Below are 17,974 nucleotides of genomic sequence, written 5' to 3' on the forward strand. Positions count from 1 at the left end.
AGAGAGGGAGCAGAGCTAAACGTGGGACGCTCATGTGATTTGTCTTTTACTTAAGAAGCTGAGCTGGATCCAAACTAAAATCCCCAGAACTGAATGCCCCAGACTTTAGCAATGGGTCTGAATTTTGTGGTCTAGACCCAGCTCTGTTAAGGCGCTGTCTTTACAGCATCCAGTCTGAGCTTGTACCTTCCTACAGAGATTGCTTTCCTTTTGGATGGTGGACAGTTAAGGCTTAAAAGAGAAGCAGCCTCAGAATCCATAAGCTGTTCTGCTGCTCCACTTCCCTAAAAGTGGAAAAGCTTTTCTTTTTTTCTTTCTTTTTTTTTTAAAGTCAGCTACAGATGATGCTATGGAAACTCCCCTGGATTTATTACTTCACTGACTGTTTGAAGTTACCAATAGGAATGTTTATATTTTAATATTTAACTGCAGCTTGCATTGATCTTACAGATGTGAGATACACCACAAAGCTAATAGCAGAATTGCTGGATTTATCCTCAGATTTGTTATCCTTCTAAGAGATAATAAGGCCCATGCTGAATGAAATCAGAGCGGAAGAACTGTGACTCTCAGTCCTGATACTGCTAATAACTAGTTGAGCATTTCCCTTAGCTCAAATGAAGGACTCTGTTTGGGGAGCAGTGGGATCTGAACTTATGGCAGAATTCAAGGTAATAGGGAGCATCCCTTGAACACAAGCACATGGATTAGTTAGGGAAATACATATATTCTTAGCATATGAAAAACATCTAACATGAATTTACAACCAAGAGCCAATTTTTATAACTGGAATCTACAATAGAAATGCTGACAGACCAACAATGTCATTAATGACTCCCAGTCCTAAATTCACTGGGAAAACCTAGAAGATTATTTAGTACAGTGATTTTCAACCTGGGTCCGTGGATCCCTGGGGGACTGCAGACAATGTCTAAGATTTCCAAAGGGGTCCACACCTCCATTTGAAATTGTTTAGGGGGCCACAAATGAAAAAAGGTTGAAACCCACTGATTTAGTAGAACAGAAGAGTTGCATTGCATGGGTACCATTGAAGGCTAGAGATATCTGAAACTGAACAGGCAGAACTAGCACAAAGATGTCATTGGCGCCAATTCACAACAGTGGATAAACATCATACTGTGTCAGAATCAAAACACATACCCTGTGGAGCTTCCACTGATGCGCCCCGCTTGCAGCTTCTGCCACTCTTTTACAAATACACAATTGCTATATCTAAATAAAAGAACTGCTTTCCTTTTTGTGAAGATACCCAGGGGGAAAAGCTCCCAGTCTGAGTCATTAGGGGTTGACAACAGGAAAACAAACTGATGTTGAAGATAATGCAAGTGCTGAAGGAAAAGGTCACTAAGCACTACCAATTCCCAAGGAGTACAATGCTGCATCTTCCAGTGGTGTCCTGTGAGAAGCAGAATAAACTCCCAGCTCAACAGCAGGACCTGGACAACTCCTTCTCCAGCAACTATGCTTAAACAAGGTGAATGAGTGCAATTCTAAACAATTCAAAAGGGCTCAACTTCCTCTGACATGCACATCTAATACAGGCCAAGTAACTGGGAGTCTTTGATTAATGCACTAAGATTCAGTATTTAAACACAAACAGGTGAATTGAATGGGTATCTGCTAGATATTTACTCAGAGTCCTCCTCTTCCACTAGGCTTTTACATAACACTGTAACTGTAATGGAATCTTTGTGGACCATTCTCTACTTCTGTTGTTCCCAAGTTCTAGGCGGGAATACAGAGGGGATCTTTCCAGAGCACCACAGGACTCAGTGGGAGCACGTTCACCTGTTCTGAGTATATCTAGGACTCCAAACAGAAATATTTGGTAGATACAACTTTTACAAAATCTGTCTCACTCTATTACATTTTTAGTGCACACATGTGGAGGGTCTAGCACATTTAACTAATGCCAGTTCAGTAGATGAACTACAGAAATTCCACTTTAACAGAAGTGCCATTACACTAAAAGAATAATTTTCTATGGGACTGGAGGCCAATAGTATTAGTAAATGTTCACAGAGTCTTTCACCCTAACTGCCCGGTTCAAATCAGTCTAAGGGTTGGTAATGACTGAAAGATGTTATGCTAAGTTATTCAGTGGCTTGTGTGAAATGAATCTGTGACCTCAATTTAGTTCCTAGTGGACAGGTGTCCATGTCACCACTAGTTGTTGGTCCTTGCAGACAAGCCAAGGAGTAAATGGGCCTGGAAATGTAACTTCTGTATCTTTTTATGCCTTTTAGTGTATGGATCCTATGGGGACATGCAGTCTAGAAATACTTTGAACAGTAATGGTCCCTCCAGGACAGGGATGCTTCAGGGAGCTGGAACTGCTGCAGTAACTGTTGTGTGGATAGAGAACTGTTCTCTGCAGCTGTCAATCTGTTATTTTTCAGAAGCACTAAATTCTTATTGTTTTAAAATTAGTATCTGATTCCCAACACTGGAAGAGCTGTTAGATTTCATGTGATTTTTGCTTAAAATATAGCTGTCTAATGAACTGCCTTACTGTGGAGTATCCCACAGTCTTCCTTAATGAATTTCAATAGTAAAGTAATGTGTAACTGAGATGTGAATTAAGCCCTTGATATTGAAGAGCTCTAAAAACATACATCGGAAACACATACCTCCACTGTTGTAAAACCGAAGAGGTTTGGTAAAGACAACACACTTATACCCATACTGCTATTGACAGTCTAGTATCAGAGGACAAAGTTTCTTCTGGTTTTCAGTGACTGAAACTGCCAAGCACCTACTTGCTAATCATATATTTTCACAACAGGATAAAGTGAAACTCTTCCCATGCTATCACTTATTCCATCACTAAACACAACTATTGAATCAACAAAACAATCGATTACTCTGTCCAAAGTGTCCACAAGGTCATTTATTGTAAATGTTATTTTGGTCAAGAATTTACAGTAATTCCAGACAAAGTGACAGGAAGGCAATATGGGCTGAACACACAAATGGGCGCCAGAAACTCTGGAGTTCAATCCCAGCTCTGCACTAACTTACTGTGCACTCTTTGGCAAGTCATTTTGCCTCCCTGTGTGCCACAATTTTGTCATATGTAAAGTGTGGAATAATAATAACCCATGATATTTCATGTATCTGTTAATATTTGTACAGTGCTTTCAATGATGTAAAGAGCCACAGAAGATACGTTTATATACGTGTAAATAATACAACAAATTAGAGGAAAGACTTTGCCATTGGTGAGTGGATCCTTATCCAATATAGAAGTCAGTAGACTGTTAAACATGAGGAATTAACTTAAAATCTTATTTTTAATAAATCTAAATATTAGTGATGAAAAAGGACTATTAGATCATTTAGACCCTGTAACTTTAAGCAGATATGTACAGGAAAGAAGAGATACCGGCTGTGAACAATGTAAATTCAACTGTGACTACCTTATTCGTTAACATTTGAAAAGTCTGTTAGGTAGCATCATATATAATTCTTTTAAAGCATTGGGTAGCAGGTATTTAAGATTGAGCCCTATGACCTCACTTTTTGCACTCAGTGACTTTATTTACCTGGGATAGTAACTTATTGCTCATATTTTAGTGGCCACAAAATCATGCTATTTCTGTAAACAAATAGAGCATCAAAATCTTTTGGTGTTTATGGTAACAACGAGCTGCCATAAGTAACAAAGAATATTTCTCCTTTTGTTTCTAAACACACTTTATTTCTAAATTTCTTTGGAAATTGCCACTGCTCACATCTGTATAGCAACAGCATGATTAAGACATTTGTGGAGATGTAGTAAGTTAAGCTTATATAGACAATATTAATGGACTCTGCAGAAAGCACCTGACATTTCTTGTGTTTCAAAGTCCACTGAATCGGCTCAGTGAGCTAGAATTAAAACCCTTGTTTATCATGGCATAACATCTATACCTGTGACTAATGCTTTTGCTGTCTTGTGGAAACAAACAAACCTCAGTACCTAACTACAGGGCAAAGCCGCACATTCCTCAGTTCTCATTTACAGGAATTTAAAAATTATTAGCAGAAGAACTTACTGACCAGTGTCGTCGATGTGCTTCTTGATGAAAAAAATATGGGAAGACATGGTTCCTGTCCCAAGAATCTTAAATTGAATAATAGACAGAACAAAATATTTAAGATATATAATGCATTGGAAGACCGGATAATAGTCTAATAATGCTGTGGATTTTTTTTAAAGGGACATGATCGACTCTAATTTGGCTCAGATTTTGAGTTTTATTTTAAAAACTCCAACGCCTCAATATCACAAACACTCGTGCATATGAGTGGCTACTCATGTAAGTAGTCCCTTTTACTTCAATAGGACTACTCACTTGAACAAGAGTTAAGCAATGCATGACTGCTTGCAGGGAAAGGGATCCAGCTATTTACAAAACTTCAGTCCAGCAAAATTGTTTCTATGACTGTTCAATTCTATTCTTTTAGAGAAACACGCATTCCTCTGTTATGGTTACCATCCAAACTTTTCAACATTGCCCTAGTGCAGGAAAACCAGAAACAGAAACTGACTAGATCAAAAGGGAAGCTCACTAGTCCATTATAATGGAAAACCTAAACAATGAGCATAAGTGGCAAAAAGTATTTGAACTTTTTCCCCCCAGTTTTAATAATCTAAGCTCTTGTTACTATCATAGTTAAAGATGTTTGCACCTGAACCTGCAAATATATAATATGGCCACAGTGCTTACTACCAGGTCTAGTCCCACTGACTTCAGTTGAATCACTCCTGATAAAAACAACATTAGTAATAATAGATGTGTCTGCTGAATCAGACTCAGAGGGTTTTTAAAAAATATTTTTTTAACTTGAGAGTGACCCTTTAATATGGATAGACTTTGAGGAAGAAGCATGTTTCTTACAAGGAATATCAGCTTGCTCTGTTGGAACTAAAATTGTTATAACCCATAAATTCTACCCTTTTCCATTTTCTTTGTATTAAGAGCACATATCTTGCTTCACCTCCGTTTCTCACATCGCCTGGGTCAGATGCTGAAAGACTATTAAACTTAAGGGAGATGAAGGAAGTCTTCAATCCAGATGTCAGTGGGAGGAGAGCATAGGCACTTCAGTCTGTGATCCCTCTGGGGAGGGAAACTACTAGTTCTTAATCCTCACGAGTCACTCCCCTACAGTGATCAAATATTTAGATATGCATGGATCAGACTTTTGAAATATCTTGTATGTTATTCTATTGGTTTTAAGTTGACATATTTGTAAAGAGAAACTTTCAACTCAAAAGAGAAATTTTCACATCATATGTTGTAAACAAACCTTTCTTCTCCATGTTACTAATAACACAAGGATGAAAACAGAAAAAAATACATTTATTATTTTTTAAAAATAGTGTTTTTTAAAATCCTTTATTCTACAGGTCCAAAATTGTGTGGACCACATGCTGCTTATTTAATTTTTGCCTTTCTCTTATCTTGGGCAAAGAAAGTCATTTGTCAGTATAACTTTTGTTTATAATCAGTTTCACTTTCATGTTCTTTTTGGACACAAACCACATGTAACCACATTCAAGAGGCAAACCTTTGCACCCAGGCAGAACTCCATTGACCTCAATGAGGCTCCATTGAATCTGCATGAGTGACAGGAGAATCAGGGCCCTGTCTTGCAAAAGCTGCAGGGCAATATTTCTTTCTTTAAACGAAGACAACTGATGAACTGGAAATTTAAAAAAAAATAATAGTGGAAATATTTTTGTTGAGTTATTTTTGTAAAAAACAACAACTTGTTTTTACAAGATCTTAATCTTCCACTTACTGACAACGTTAATTATAGTCTGCTAAAGCATTTCCCTCCATGTTTCAATTTTCTTCTCTTAGTAATTTAGTGCTCATGAATGTCATGTCTCCAGTCACTAATCATGCCCTTTTCAGTTAACTATAATGATGACTTTAGTTAGATAAGAACAATAGCAAAATGAACCATTAGCACAGGAAGAAATGTCCTTGCTTTCAAGCTATATCTAGCCTCACGTATCATTTATTATTATTATTATTGGTTCAGTCTCCAAATTCAGCTGCTTCCAGGTGACCAGTCTCTTAGAATCCTGCCTCCAGAATGTTGTAGGTATTTAGGTTGCAGTAACCACAGTCACAACAGATCTTAAAAGCTCCACACACTACAATAAAAAACGCTAATTAGCAGAGACTGAAGCCCTCTACATGTGCACAGAATGGCTATAACATAGTAGAGCACTGCTGCTGACCAATAGCTCACATTCTGTGCTGCACTTCTTACAGAACCTACAGCTCTGTGGGAGAAAGACCCCTGGCCATTGTGAGACCATCTTTGCATCCTCTTTCCTGGGCTTTTCCAGGGACAAGTTGGGACAAAGTGGGGTTTTATTCACCTTGTTATGTTGCATGTGAGTCTTACTGTCCTATACTGTGTGTACCTCAGTTTCCCTGTATATTGCACCAACGCTTAGGTGATGGGAATTGGGTGTGTGACTTTCGCTGAGGCCCTCGGGCAGGTGAGGCTCCCCAGCTCTACATGTAGGCAATAGCCGATGCCCTTCATAACCTGAGACCCAAGAGAGTGATGTGACATGTGACTCTTCCCCTGGGAAGACAAAGGCCAGGAGGAGGAGCAACGGGCAGGTCAGAGGTGGGGTCGCTGGGAGACTGCATTTTTTGGGACTGAGATGAGGGAGTCCAGGGCATCTGGCCTAGGGTCCCCCAAGATGGACTTGGCTGAAAGTCACTGATTTGTGTGCTAGCAAGTTCTGTTCTACGCTGTGTTCCTGTTGACTAATAAACCTTATGTTTTACGCTGGCTGAGAATCACTGCTGACTGCAGAGTTGGGGTGCAGGGCCCTTTGGCTTCCCAGGAGCCCCTCTCAGGCAGACTCACTGCAGGAAGTGCACAGTGTGGAAGGGGATGCTGAATGCTCCAGGGACAGATCCAGGAAGGTTGAGGGTCTGTAAACTTCTTGCCCTGGTGACAGTATGCTCAGAAAGAGGAGGCATGCTACCCCAGAGTCCTGACTGGCTCCATATGTAGTTCCAGAGCATCACTCAATGACTCCATGACACAAATGCAACCCATTGGATAAAGTAGACAATCCAAGGGCTGCCCTAAATTATGTATGCCTCCTCAGGAAGCAATTAGCATGGCAACACTGCTGAGAATGCCCGTGATATTGTGGGCCAGATTTTCAAAAAAGCTCAGCTCCCACTTGAGGGGGCTGAGGAGAGATGATGGCCAGACTGTCAAAAGAGTTCAGCCTAGTAGATGTATGCTTTTTTAAAATCAGGGGAGGGAGTTGCTGTACTCTAAGCACTTTTGAAAATCTAGTCCCAATTGTGGGTACTGAATACTTGAAAATGTAATCCCCAGATCTTTTGAAAATCTAACTCCATGTGATCTAGACCTGTTATGAACATGGTTAGACAATACAATGGTTAAAATGCCAGCCGTTAGTTTGTTTTCACTGTTGCTGCCATCAATGGAGCTGCACCTTGGGTAGTGCATTGGTGGAAATTAGAAAAAAGGTGACAGTGCAATCGCACCATATGGTCCATGTCTTCTCCGTTAGGATTGCTAACAAAGAGGCCAGATAATATCCATGGTTTTTGGGGACTGGGACACTTGACCACTGGAAAGGGCAACTTATTTCACACAGGCCACCAAACAATGGCAATTTTCAAGGCACCTCTGACTAGGACTAGATTCACACCTGTAATTTAGGTATATAAGCCTCTATAGCTCATTACTACTTCCTTGAGCCATCCAGTCCACCTGATACATATTTAAAACTGTAGCTATCTTTTTAATCCCCTCTCATCTCACTGTGCAGTATATGCGTAAGACTATCTGAGATTTTACTAGGATCCACTATATACAATTATAGTAAAAGATTTATTATTACCTCAGCATCTAGAAGTTAAGAATTGTTGGGAGTGGTTTGATGCTAGCATGTTGGTTGATGGATGCTATTTAAAAAATGTACGGAAATATAAACCAACCCACGCAACACAACTTTTAAATTTTAACTGACCTTAGAAGTTGCAGTGCTCTCCTCTTATCATAAGTTAATCAGATGTGAGCAGGCAAAAGAAACAAGATTACATTAGTTGGGTATATAGATGGTTAGCTGAATATAATCCTAATCAGTTTTATAATTAACCTTCCAATTTGAGTGAAAGTACACCAGCCTAACATTTTGTAAGTTAATTAAGCTTTCTCTGAGCTAGCACTCCTTTCTTGGAACAGTGAGATAGGAAAGTTAAACGATGGGGTGACATTTTACCACACTACTGATAACATGGCTCTAATTAAAAACAACTGACAAGAAAGGAGATTCTCTCAGGTATTATCCTAATAAAATAAAAAAAATCCCAATTAGACATGTTCAGCAACAGGCAGCTCTCTACATTCCAGAGGTAATCAATAGTGCGCTAGCAGAGGTCTTTAGGAGCACATTCCATAGATAGCTGGTAGTGATCGAAAAGCACCCTGCTTATTTGGATGCCTAGATTTCAGATTGGAGGTAGAAGGGCTTTACTTAGGGATTGGAAGGTAATCTGAGGGCACTATAAGCACAATTACTTTTCTATTCCATTTCTCTAAGACTGGTATTAGTGTCTGCAGAGAAGTGAAAGGCAAGAAGCATGTTAACAGCAAATGATAGCTATAAATCAGTTACTTTACACTTTAATTAATACTTCTATTGCACGATCAGGTAGTTAAGGGCAAAAAAACCTGTTTTTTGGTCAGAGAAAGGATTTTTTTTATTTTGTTTTTATTGTAATTTAAATGAAAAAAATTCTGTTTGGAGTTAAACATTTGCCTTCAGTATTTCCAACTTAGCCATCACAGTGCTGAGCCAAGGCAGGAGAGTCCAAAAGGGAAACTAACTGGGAATAAAACTAAAATAGGTGACTTACCAAAAATAAATAGTATCCGTGGGGAAAAAGAAGTAAGATTTTGAACATTCATTTATTTTTAATTATCTCAGGTATTACTGGTGAGTTTTCTGTTTTGTTTTAAATATATCGGGCCAAGATCAGGCATGGGTTAAGTGGATCATTGACTTCAGTGGAGTTGTCCCCACCCCACCCATGTCTGCATTTGGCTCATTCATTATAAACTGACAGAAAAGTACAAGTCTTTTACAGTATATAGCCGAGTACATCTTAGTTGTTTACAACCACACATTAAATACATTTTATATTTTATTCCTGTTGATTTATATTAATTGCCACAAACACGAGAACTACATTTTAAATAGCTTATTATACCATCCTATTACAAAATGAAATGTAGCTGGAAATATTTTTCCAGAATCTGCTCAGCTCAGTGAAAATGTCATGTAAGGAGAGCTGAGCAGATTTTATGTGAAACTTGCCTGAAGGTCCTGATCCAGAAGGTGTTCACAGATCTTTGGCTGAATGCCTATCTTTCCCAGCTTGTGAATCACTCTGGGGCTTAGTCAGGAGACAGTGTCTTGACACCTATCATAAGGCAGTAGTGCACAAGCTCAGGTGCCCAGAGTGAGGCTGTACATGCCAACAGGAAATAACCTTGGCACTGAGAGAGTTTGGGTGCCAATTGGGTTAGGCAGAAGCTGAGTGGGGTTTGTGGACCACAGTGGTGCCTAGAAACAGGAATAAGGTGCAATGTGCATCCCACCCTAAATGCCAAAGATCACACAAGAAGTTAACAGGGTGAGTAGGGATAGGAATTCAGCCATTTCTATCTCAGAGATCCATGCTTAGAACACAGTGTGGCCACTTTTAGTCCCTCTCGTTACTAGTATACTATCACTACTTAGCTCACCAGAGAGATCTACCTATAGAAGGCATTCATACCATGCCCGGAGTGTACCAGAGCAGCTAAACATTAGATTTCAAATTAAAGAATTATTCATGAAGGACTCTCGTTTCCTGTTTCACCCAGTTACTCTGAACCTTTCCCTCTATTTACTTCTTCTCTTATTCCTCATTATCTCAGCTGTGGTACTGTAAGAAACCCACTTTCAGTCTTTCTACATGAACCTTTTTCTTACCAGCTCATTAAAAGATTACCACGGAGGTTTTTTTAACAGTTACCTTGGGGTGGGCATCATTATTGTGGTAAAAACATGTTTGAATGTCACAGCTATGTTAGAATCACAGGTTGCTTTGGGGCAGTAACTACACCCAGCCAGAATAACTATTATTCAGCCATCATTTCTTGTGGTCCCTTCTGGAAGCTAGAGAGGATAAACATGCTAATTAATTAGCACCTTTCTATAATCAATAATGGCTTCCATGTGAAAGTGGGTAAGTTCTGAGAGTGAGGCACTTGTTTGCCTACATGTGCAAAGATTCTAGCCTGAACTCAAATGGCCACTTGGATTCACTCCCCAGCTGTAGGTCTCTCCCTCTGGTGTAATCAGAGAGATGCTTCCTTCCCACTCACACCTGAAATATATTTAAGAGGCCAGGGTTGGTTCTTTTTCTCATCTATGGTATAACCTGTCATGGGGATAGGGTTTTTCTGCTATGACCTCTAGCATCATGGTAATTCCCTGGAGAATCTTCATCTGTTTCTATTACTCTATCAAGTTACTTTTTTCTGTTGCTCTGTGTTCTCCCAGCTCTAGGGATGAGGTAGTGTCTGAGAGGACCCCTGAGCTGTTGCTTGTTCCTGAGGATGAGCCCCCTGAGCTACCTCCAGTGTTGCTACTCCCACCAGGTGTGAGAAATGGCTATGCCCTCCTGCCACCTCTTCTCAAGGTACTGTCTGACCAGAGATCTCACAGTTGGGAAGGTGAGTCCCCAAGACTTCAACCAGATTCCAGAGCCCTTAGGTATATGAAGCGGCTATATAAGATGTCTGCCACAAAAGAAGGGATTCCAAAAGCCAACAAAAGTCACCTCTACAACACTGTCTGGCTCCTCATTCCTTTTGCTGAGTGCAAGCACCACCCCAAGAACCAAATAAAAGGTAGGTGAGGAAAGGCCTGTGTTTGGGGGGAGGGGTAATTAAGAAGCTTTTCCCCCTTTCCTTCAGTGGGGTAGACTAAAGACATTTCTATTCTCTACAGAGGTATAACTGTTAAATCTACTGAATGACTCCTCCCTTGTGTTGAATGGGTTTGTCCATAATCTGCCTCTCCTTAAAGGGAGTTTAGGCTAGGCTTCTCCATAATTTAGGTCTTTGACCCTACATAATACCCACCTCTAAAGCTATATTGAGTAAAGCAGGAAAAAAGAAATAATTAAAATCTGGTGGATATCTTTTGTCATTTTACTGACTTTTAAATTCTGCATTTTACACAGTCAGCAAAATCTGCCTCAGTAATGAGATCTTTTTAATGATGTGTTGAGATCCCATTACAAGAGGACTTTTCCAAATTAGTCCACTGTTTCTGCTGTAGTTTCTACCAGAGAAGAACCACTCCCTTTCCCCCACTTTATGAATATCCATATTTGGAAAGCATGACTTTTGATGAGTTAATTTCAGAGCTAACAAACTGATGCAGCTGGGAAGCTTCAAGGATTGAAAGATGTGGTCAGATCGAAAGCCTGGCAACCAGCAATTCTTGACTTCTAATCCTACATATATGGCTGTGGACGTGTTACTGCAACTCTGACTCAGGGTTTCTCCATCCATTTAAAAAAAAAAAGTGTGGCTAGAGATGTGAATCTTCACATTATATTTTAAGGCAGAGTGCTCTGTAAGATGAGATTTAATAAAAATGATATGATTTATTAATTATGACCTGTCACAAACTGCAGCCAAACTATTGTTTTAGGTACATTGCTATAAAATCCCCTGTGTAGCATGGAAATGTAATGCTTAAAAGCAAAAACTAATTATGGGTGTGTCTCCTTTTAAGATGTCTTCTATGTTGTTATAATGAGTTCAGTTTAGCCACCTGAATAACTCTCCATCTCAATGTGCAGCTATGCTCAGAAAAGCAAACTATTTTAGGTTTTAGTGGAATGGAGAATAGTATGAAATATTATGAGCAGCTACATTAAATTAGTAAAGCCCTCACTTAGGGAGACCAGTACTGTATAATATTCTATCTCAATAAATAAGGTTGCAGAATTAGAGGAGGTTCAAAGAAGGCTACCAATGATTAGTAGCATGGAAAAACGCTCCAAATGAAACAACTGGAATTCTTTACCTTAGAAAGCAGATAAATAAAAGGGGAACATGATAAAAGTATTAAAAATAACAAATGGTATAGAAAAGAGAGATCAGGAGCATCTGTCCTCCCTGTTTCATAATACAAAAACAAGGTCACAGTCAATGAAATTAAAAGATGGCAAATTCAAAGCTGACACAGGAAATATTTTTATATGCAATGCATAACCAGACTGCAACACTCATCACAGGATGTCAGGGAGGCCAAAAATTTAGCAAAATTCAGAGAGGGACTGGATATCTATATGAACAAGAATATCCAGTGGCGTTTGTAGTTAACATAGAAAAATTTGGAAGGGTTATAAAACCCTAAAGCCAAGGTGTTAACTACAACAGGTTAGGATGACTTTCATGGAGGTAGATCTACTTATTTCAGGGCTTCTTGCACAGTCTTTCAGAGAGTTGCCAGTACTAGACCCTTCAGAAGAAGGTTACCCCTATAAACCAGGGGTCTAACCCAGTAGGCAATTCCTGTCTCCCTGTGACTGACACTAAGGGAGGATATTGTCAACCTCTTGTTTGTATAGCTTCCTCCTCACCCACTAGTTTCTAATACTACTAAAGCCTGCAAAGATATCTTTCTCTGCCATTGCTATCCTATTCAGTTTTGCAGTTCTTTCTTCCTTTTCTTAATAGAAACAGATTTTTGCCAGCCCCCTTTTTTTTATGAAGTATCACTAGTTTTGGCACAACTGTGTGAACAATGGATTGACCTGCTGACCCCACACATCATTTGTTAGCTCCTCCAAAATGTTAATTTGTTTGGTTGTGGTGTGTGTTGTGTGGGGTTTTTTGTTTTGTTTTGACAAATTGATGCATTTTCTTTAGAGTAATAAGATTTTGGAATCCTTGTGGACATTCCCCTGCCAGACTATCACATTTAAGTTCAATTGAATTTTGAGGTCTAAATTATTTCCCCCCTTTTAATGACTTATTTCTGTTTGATTATGCACATTGTCAAGTACTATTGAAAATTGTTTAATCTCTACAGAGACTGTTTTCTTTTCTTTTTCAGAAGACCTTCGCTCAGTGGATCTGCTTTTCAATCTGGATCGTGTTACTGCGCTGGAGCATTTACTCAAGTCTGTCTTGCTCTATTCCTTTGACAGATCAGTTTTTAGTTCTTCTGCCATTACATGCACGTGTCACATAGCTGTTAAGGAAAATGATACTTCTGGTCAAGTGTGTCCCAATGTACCTCAGCCAGTTACTTTTAATCTGCACTTTGAACTCAGAAGACGCAAATGGGTTGAGATTGATGTGACCTCTTTTCTTCAGCCTCTAATTGCCTCTAACAAGAGGAGTATCCATATGGCTGTGAATTTCACTTGTATGAAAGATGATCAACACCACAACTCTAACCTGGGAAATTCCTTTAATACAGCATTGGTGCCTCCTTCTCTTCTATTGTACCTAAATGACACCAGTGAGCAAGCTTATCGTAGGTGGCACTCCCTTAGGCAAAGAAGGAAAAATCCAATGTGGTCCAGATGGAGAAATAATCCACTTGCAGATTCCATGGAAGAAATGGGAACAGAAAAGATGCAGAATAAAAGGGCATCTCGCCACCGAAGAGATGAAGATGTGAAAGAGAACCCATCTGCTCCAACTTATAATTTGAGTGAATACTTCAAACAATTCCTGTTTCCCCAAAATGAATGTGAGCTTCACAACTTCCGACTAAGTTTTAGCCAACTAAAGTGGGACAAATGGATAATAGCACCACACAGATACAGCCCTCAATATTGCAAAGGTGACTGCCCAAGGCTGGTTGGGCATCGTTATGGGTCTCCTGTTCATACAATGGTACAGAACATCATATATGAGAAATTGGACTCCTCTGTTCCAAGGCCTTCTTGCATTCCTGCTGAATATAGTCCCTTGAGTGTCTTGACAATAGAGCCTGATGGTTCTATAGTCTACAAAGAATATGAAGATATGATAGCTACTAAATGTACTTGTCGGTAACATTTAAACACCACTTTACTGCTACTTATTTCAGAATATTTTTCCAATACTCTAAGCCATCTGTAGTCTTGACCAACTGAATGTCATAAGTGTAAGTAACTTCTATTAAATAGATATGCTTACAATTTAGCATGGAATCAGTGGCAGGTATCTGCATAATGGCATCACTTATTTTTGTAGCCCCTTGTAACTAATTGGAAATATGAAATTAGAAATTTAAGGAAACTACTTAATTTCCTTTTATATGGAGAAATCATCCATAACTGAAATCCTGTACACTTTTATCAAAGATATAATTCTATTGTAAGCTTTAATGCTATGGATAAAAATAAGGGGAATAAACGCCTGTCATGTCATGTCATTTGTGTGGTTCTTGTTCTGTCTTGCTTGCATCCAAAAGACACTTTATATTTTTGGCAAGTGTCTGAGCACAGAAGGAAGCTTTAGTATTTCTGACTCTCAATCACCCAATTTTAAGTATGCTTTTAATTATTCAAACCAGTTCCCTCTCCTTTACTATGACAAAATTCAAGGTTATCTCTGATAAACTGGCAACCTGTTTTGTCAAACTGTTAAGGCTTTCTTAGAGGTTGATAAGTGAATAAACTATTTATCTGGAGACCATCCTAATTTTGTACCAGGAAGTCTAACTACATTTCTGGGCAGTAACTAGTAAAAATATTCTCATTCAAACATTTAAGAGAATTGTTTCTACAGTTAGCAGGAAAAATTACTCCTTACTAATGGGTTATTTAAAACTGGCATTTAGTAACTTTTTTTTAAATGCTGCTTTTCTATTATGGCCAGCTATGACCAAGAAATAACTGTTCAGACTGTAAACTAAACTTTAGAAGTGAAACCATACTTGGTACAATGAATTTAAATGTTCTTTTCAAGCAGGATGCTGTATATTTCAAAAAAAATAAACAGTTTAGTCACACTTTCTGCTGAAGTTAAATGTTACTTAAATACAGTAGAGTTATGAACTGACCAGTCAATTACACACCTCATGTGGAACCAGAAGTATGCAATCAGGCAGTAGCAGAGACAAAGCAAGTACAGTGTTAAACTACTAAAATAAACTTTCCCTTAAAAAAAAAATTGACAAGGTGAGGGAAATTTTTCTGTGCTTGTTTCATTTTAAATTAAGATGGCTAAAACCACTAATTTTCTTCTGCCTAGTAAAGTTTCAAAGTTGAATTAAGTTAATGTTTGGTAATAAATTTTAAAAGAACCATAATGTGGTGTTCAGAGTTAAACATTGCAGTTAAACCACCATTCCTAAGGCATTCATAACTCTGAGGTTCTACTGTATGTATTGGTATTCCTAAACCTGAATACTCTCCCCCCAAAAAGGCCAGGCTTAATTGCTTTAAAATTAAAGTTCAGTATATCAAATAACTTAATGTTCCCTAGTCTTATGGATCTCCAGAGCTAAATCTCTGGTCCTGATACTATTCTAAACATCTATTCCCATGAACTTCTGCTGTCAACATACACTCTGTAATGGAAACCTGCCCCAAGAGCTCTAGACAGGCAGCTGCTGTACACAAGATTAGTTTGAAGTCATTTTAAGATTTAGAACAGATTTTTTTTAATTGCTCCTGTATCCTACTTTCACCTGGTGTGGTTCTACAATGCCTTTCTAGCTCAAAGCTTGCTCCTTAATGATTGTCATTTTAAACAGCTACTCTTAACTATAAGGAGACCCTCTTTTTACCATAAAAATACTTTAAAATCTATGTTTTAGAATCCTGCCAGCTAGGTCTTAGTGCTGTGACAGAGTGAGCTAGAGCAGTAAATTTTGTGCTGGGAGCTGTGCAGTTCCAAATCTAAAGCACAACGTGAATGTGACTTTTATAGACACGGGAGAGAAAATGGTAACTACCTAGAGAATATACCAAGGCAAGCCATATTCCATGTGTGTACTTACTATAATCATGAGTGTCTTTCTGGAAAACTAATCAACTGTTGTACATTATTGAACTTAAGAAATATGGACTGTCAGCTGTCTTTAACCTGAGGCTTTTACAGCACTTCACAACACATCCTCTCGAGGAAGTATTACTGAGATTATTAACTCTTCTAGGCAGGAATGTCTTATGTGTTTTGACAGTGCCTATGACAATGCTGTCCTGGTTTGTGAGTAAGGCTCCCAGGTGCTACTGTAATACTAATCCACATTCTGTAGATGGGGGAAACAGGCACAAACAGATGAAATGATTTAATCAAGTTCAGAGAGGAATTTGACTCTATGTAGTGAATTAAAGATCCTTACTTTACCTCTTCACTACACCTAATGTAAAAGTCTTCCAAAATCCTAGTGATAAACTAGTGTTTACATAAAGCTTGACGCACCTGATGAGGCCATGGCTATCCTACGTGCCATAGTGGACAATCTGATGTTTTATGGGATGACTTAAACAAACCTTCATAATACAACTAGCAAAGTCCCTGCTGCTGTAGACTCTTGTGTGTGAAATTACTAGGCTGAGTTGGGCAAATAAAAGATGATAGGAGTAAGTCCTAACTGTGCAATGGTATAGCTGCAAAGATCAGGCTGGAAATCTTCATCCTAGCAACTGTTCAGGTTACAGATTGAGGCAGGAAAGCTGAGCAACCTCAGATTTTACTAACTGAAATGAATACTCTCTCTCTCTCTCTCTCTCTCTCTCTATAAAAACTATAACATTCAGCCCTAACCTAAATTTTAACCATTAGAAAATGTGTATGCCAAAATACCAGGTATTTACTGACCTCTCAAGACTACAGTAGATCAACAAAGTACTTTGCACACAATTTCAGACTGGTATGAAATTTGACAGTAAACTCTAATCTCTGGCCAGTATGACCTTTTAGTATCAGTACAATATGCTGTCATGTAAGACAAACAAGCTTGATTCTTATACTTGGCTATTTTCACTGCCCTGCTCATCAGACTGGTTCTTCCGTCCTCGGTGCCTGGGCCAGCAACAATCTTTCTGGATGAATCATGTGGTGTTGACAGACTTCTTAGTGAAGATGATGCAGGGCCTTTGCAGTAGGAGGGAAGCACTTGGAAGATGCTGAAGATGAAAGAAACCTTACCCTCCAATTAAGGAAGAAATTCAGGAAACAGCTCAGTGGTTTGAGCATTGGCCTGCTAAACCCAGTGTTGTGAGGGGGCCATTGGGGGATTTAGTTGGGGATTGGTCCTGCTTTGAGCAGGGGGTTGGACTAGATGATCGCCTGAGGTCCCTAATAATCTATGAAACTCCCATAAAACAAGAAAAAGCGCTGAATTAACAAGACCTGTGTCAAATGCAAGATAAGGGTCTGGGGCTACCAGGTTAATTAACCTATTGACTGTAGTAGCAGCAGCAGGTGCTACTCCTGTAGACCCCCCCCCAAATGCATGGATTAGTATGACCTATCTGGAGCAGGAGAGGGGCCTAGTACCTTGACCTCAGAGTGGTGCTAAAGTCCCCAGCATGGTCACCCCATACATATACCTGACTGCTCTCTACAAATAGCAAAAATAATTAATCCACTGAGAGATGGGGGGAGGGGCAGAGTAGCCTCAGGAGAGGTTATTCCTTGGGGATGGGGATAGTACCACAGAGACTGTGTGTGGGAGTGGTTCCCAATGGGGGGGGCAGAGGGACCCTCGAGACCCTGTGGGGTATTGGGTGTGGCAGAGACCATGAGACCCCCATGGGGGCAGTGGGACCCTGGAGACCCGTGAGGTAGTGGGGGGTAGAGACTATGGAGACCGCGTGGGGGCAGAGGGACCCTGGAGAACCCACAGGAACAGTGGGGGGCAGAGGGACCA

The 17,974-nt window shown here is 39.4% G+C and overlaps 1 protein-coding gene across 3 annotated transcripts; it reads left to right on the plus strand.

Moving 5' to 3' along the window:
• The first annotated feature begins 10,388 nt into the window (after nucleotides 1-10,388).
• GDF9 (growth differentiation factor 9) lies at nucleotides 10,389-15,690 on the plus strand. 3 transcript variants are annotated; one of them, XM_039485057.1, is made up of 3 exons: nucleotides 10,389-10,484; nucleotides 10,637-10,986; nucleotides 13,211-15,690. In XM_039485057.1, the coding sequence occupies exons 2-3, from the start codon at nucleotides 10,854-10,856 to the stop codon at nucleotides 14,161-14,163; spliced, it is 1,086 nt and encodes a 361-aa protein (XP_039340991.1). In that variant the 5' UTR covers nucleotides 10,389-10,484; nucleotides 10,637-10,853; the 3' UTR covers nucleotides 14,164-15,690. The 3 variants fall into 3 exon arrangements, with proteins under 3 accessions (XP_039340991.1, XP_039340989.1, XP_039340990.1); XM_039485055.1 differs by lacking the exon at nucleotides 10,389-10,484 and having other exon boundaries at nucleotides 10,493-10,986; XM_039485056.1 differs by lacking the exon at nucleotides 10,389-10,484 and having other exon boundaries at nucleotides 10,493-10,986; nucleotides 13,214-15,690.
• Nucleotides 15,691-17,974: the final 2,284 nt, after the last annotated feature.

This window comes from Mauremys reevesii, linkage group 8 (genome assembly GCF_016161935.1).
Source record: "Mauremys reevesii isolate NIE-2019 linkage group 8, ASM1616193v1, whole genome shotgun sequence".
Lineage (NCBI taxonomy): Eukaryota > Metazoa > Chordata > Testudines > Geoemydidae > Mauremys > Mauremys reevesii.

Bases quoted from the DNA above. Each gene is read 5' to 3' on its own strand.
- GDF9 (XM_039485055.1), top strand. From the start codon at position 10,542: ATGACCTCTAGCATCATGGTAATTCCCTGGAGAATCTTCATCTGTTTC. The intron at 10,987-13,210 runs GTAGGTGAGGAA...TTTCTTTTTCAG, and splicing joins CCCCAAGAACCAAATAAAAG to AAGACCTTCGCTCAGTGGAT.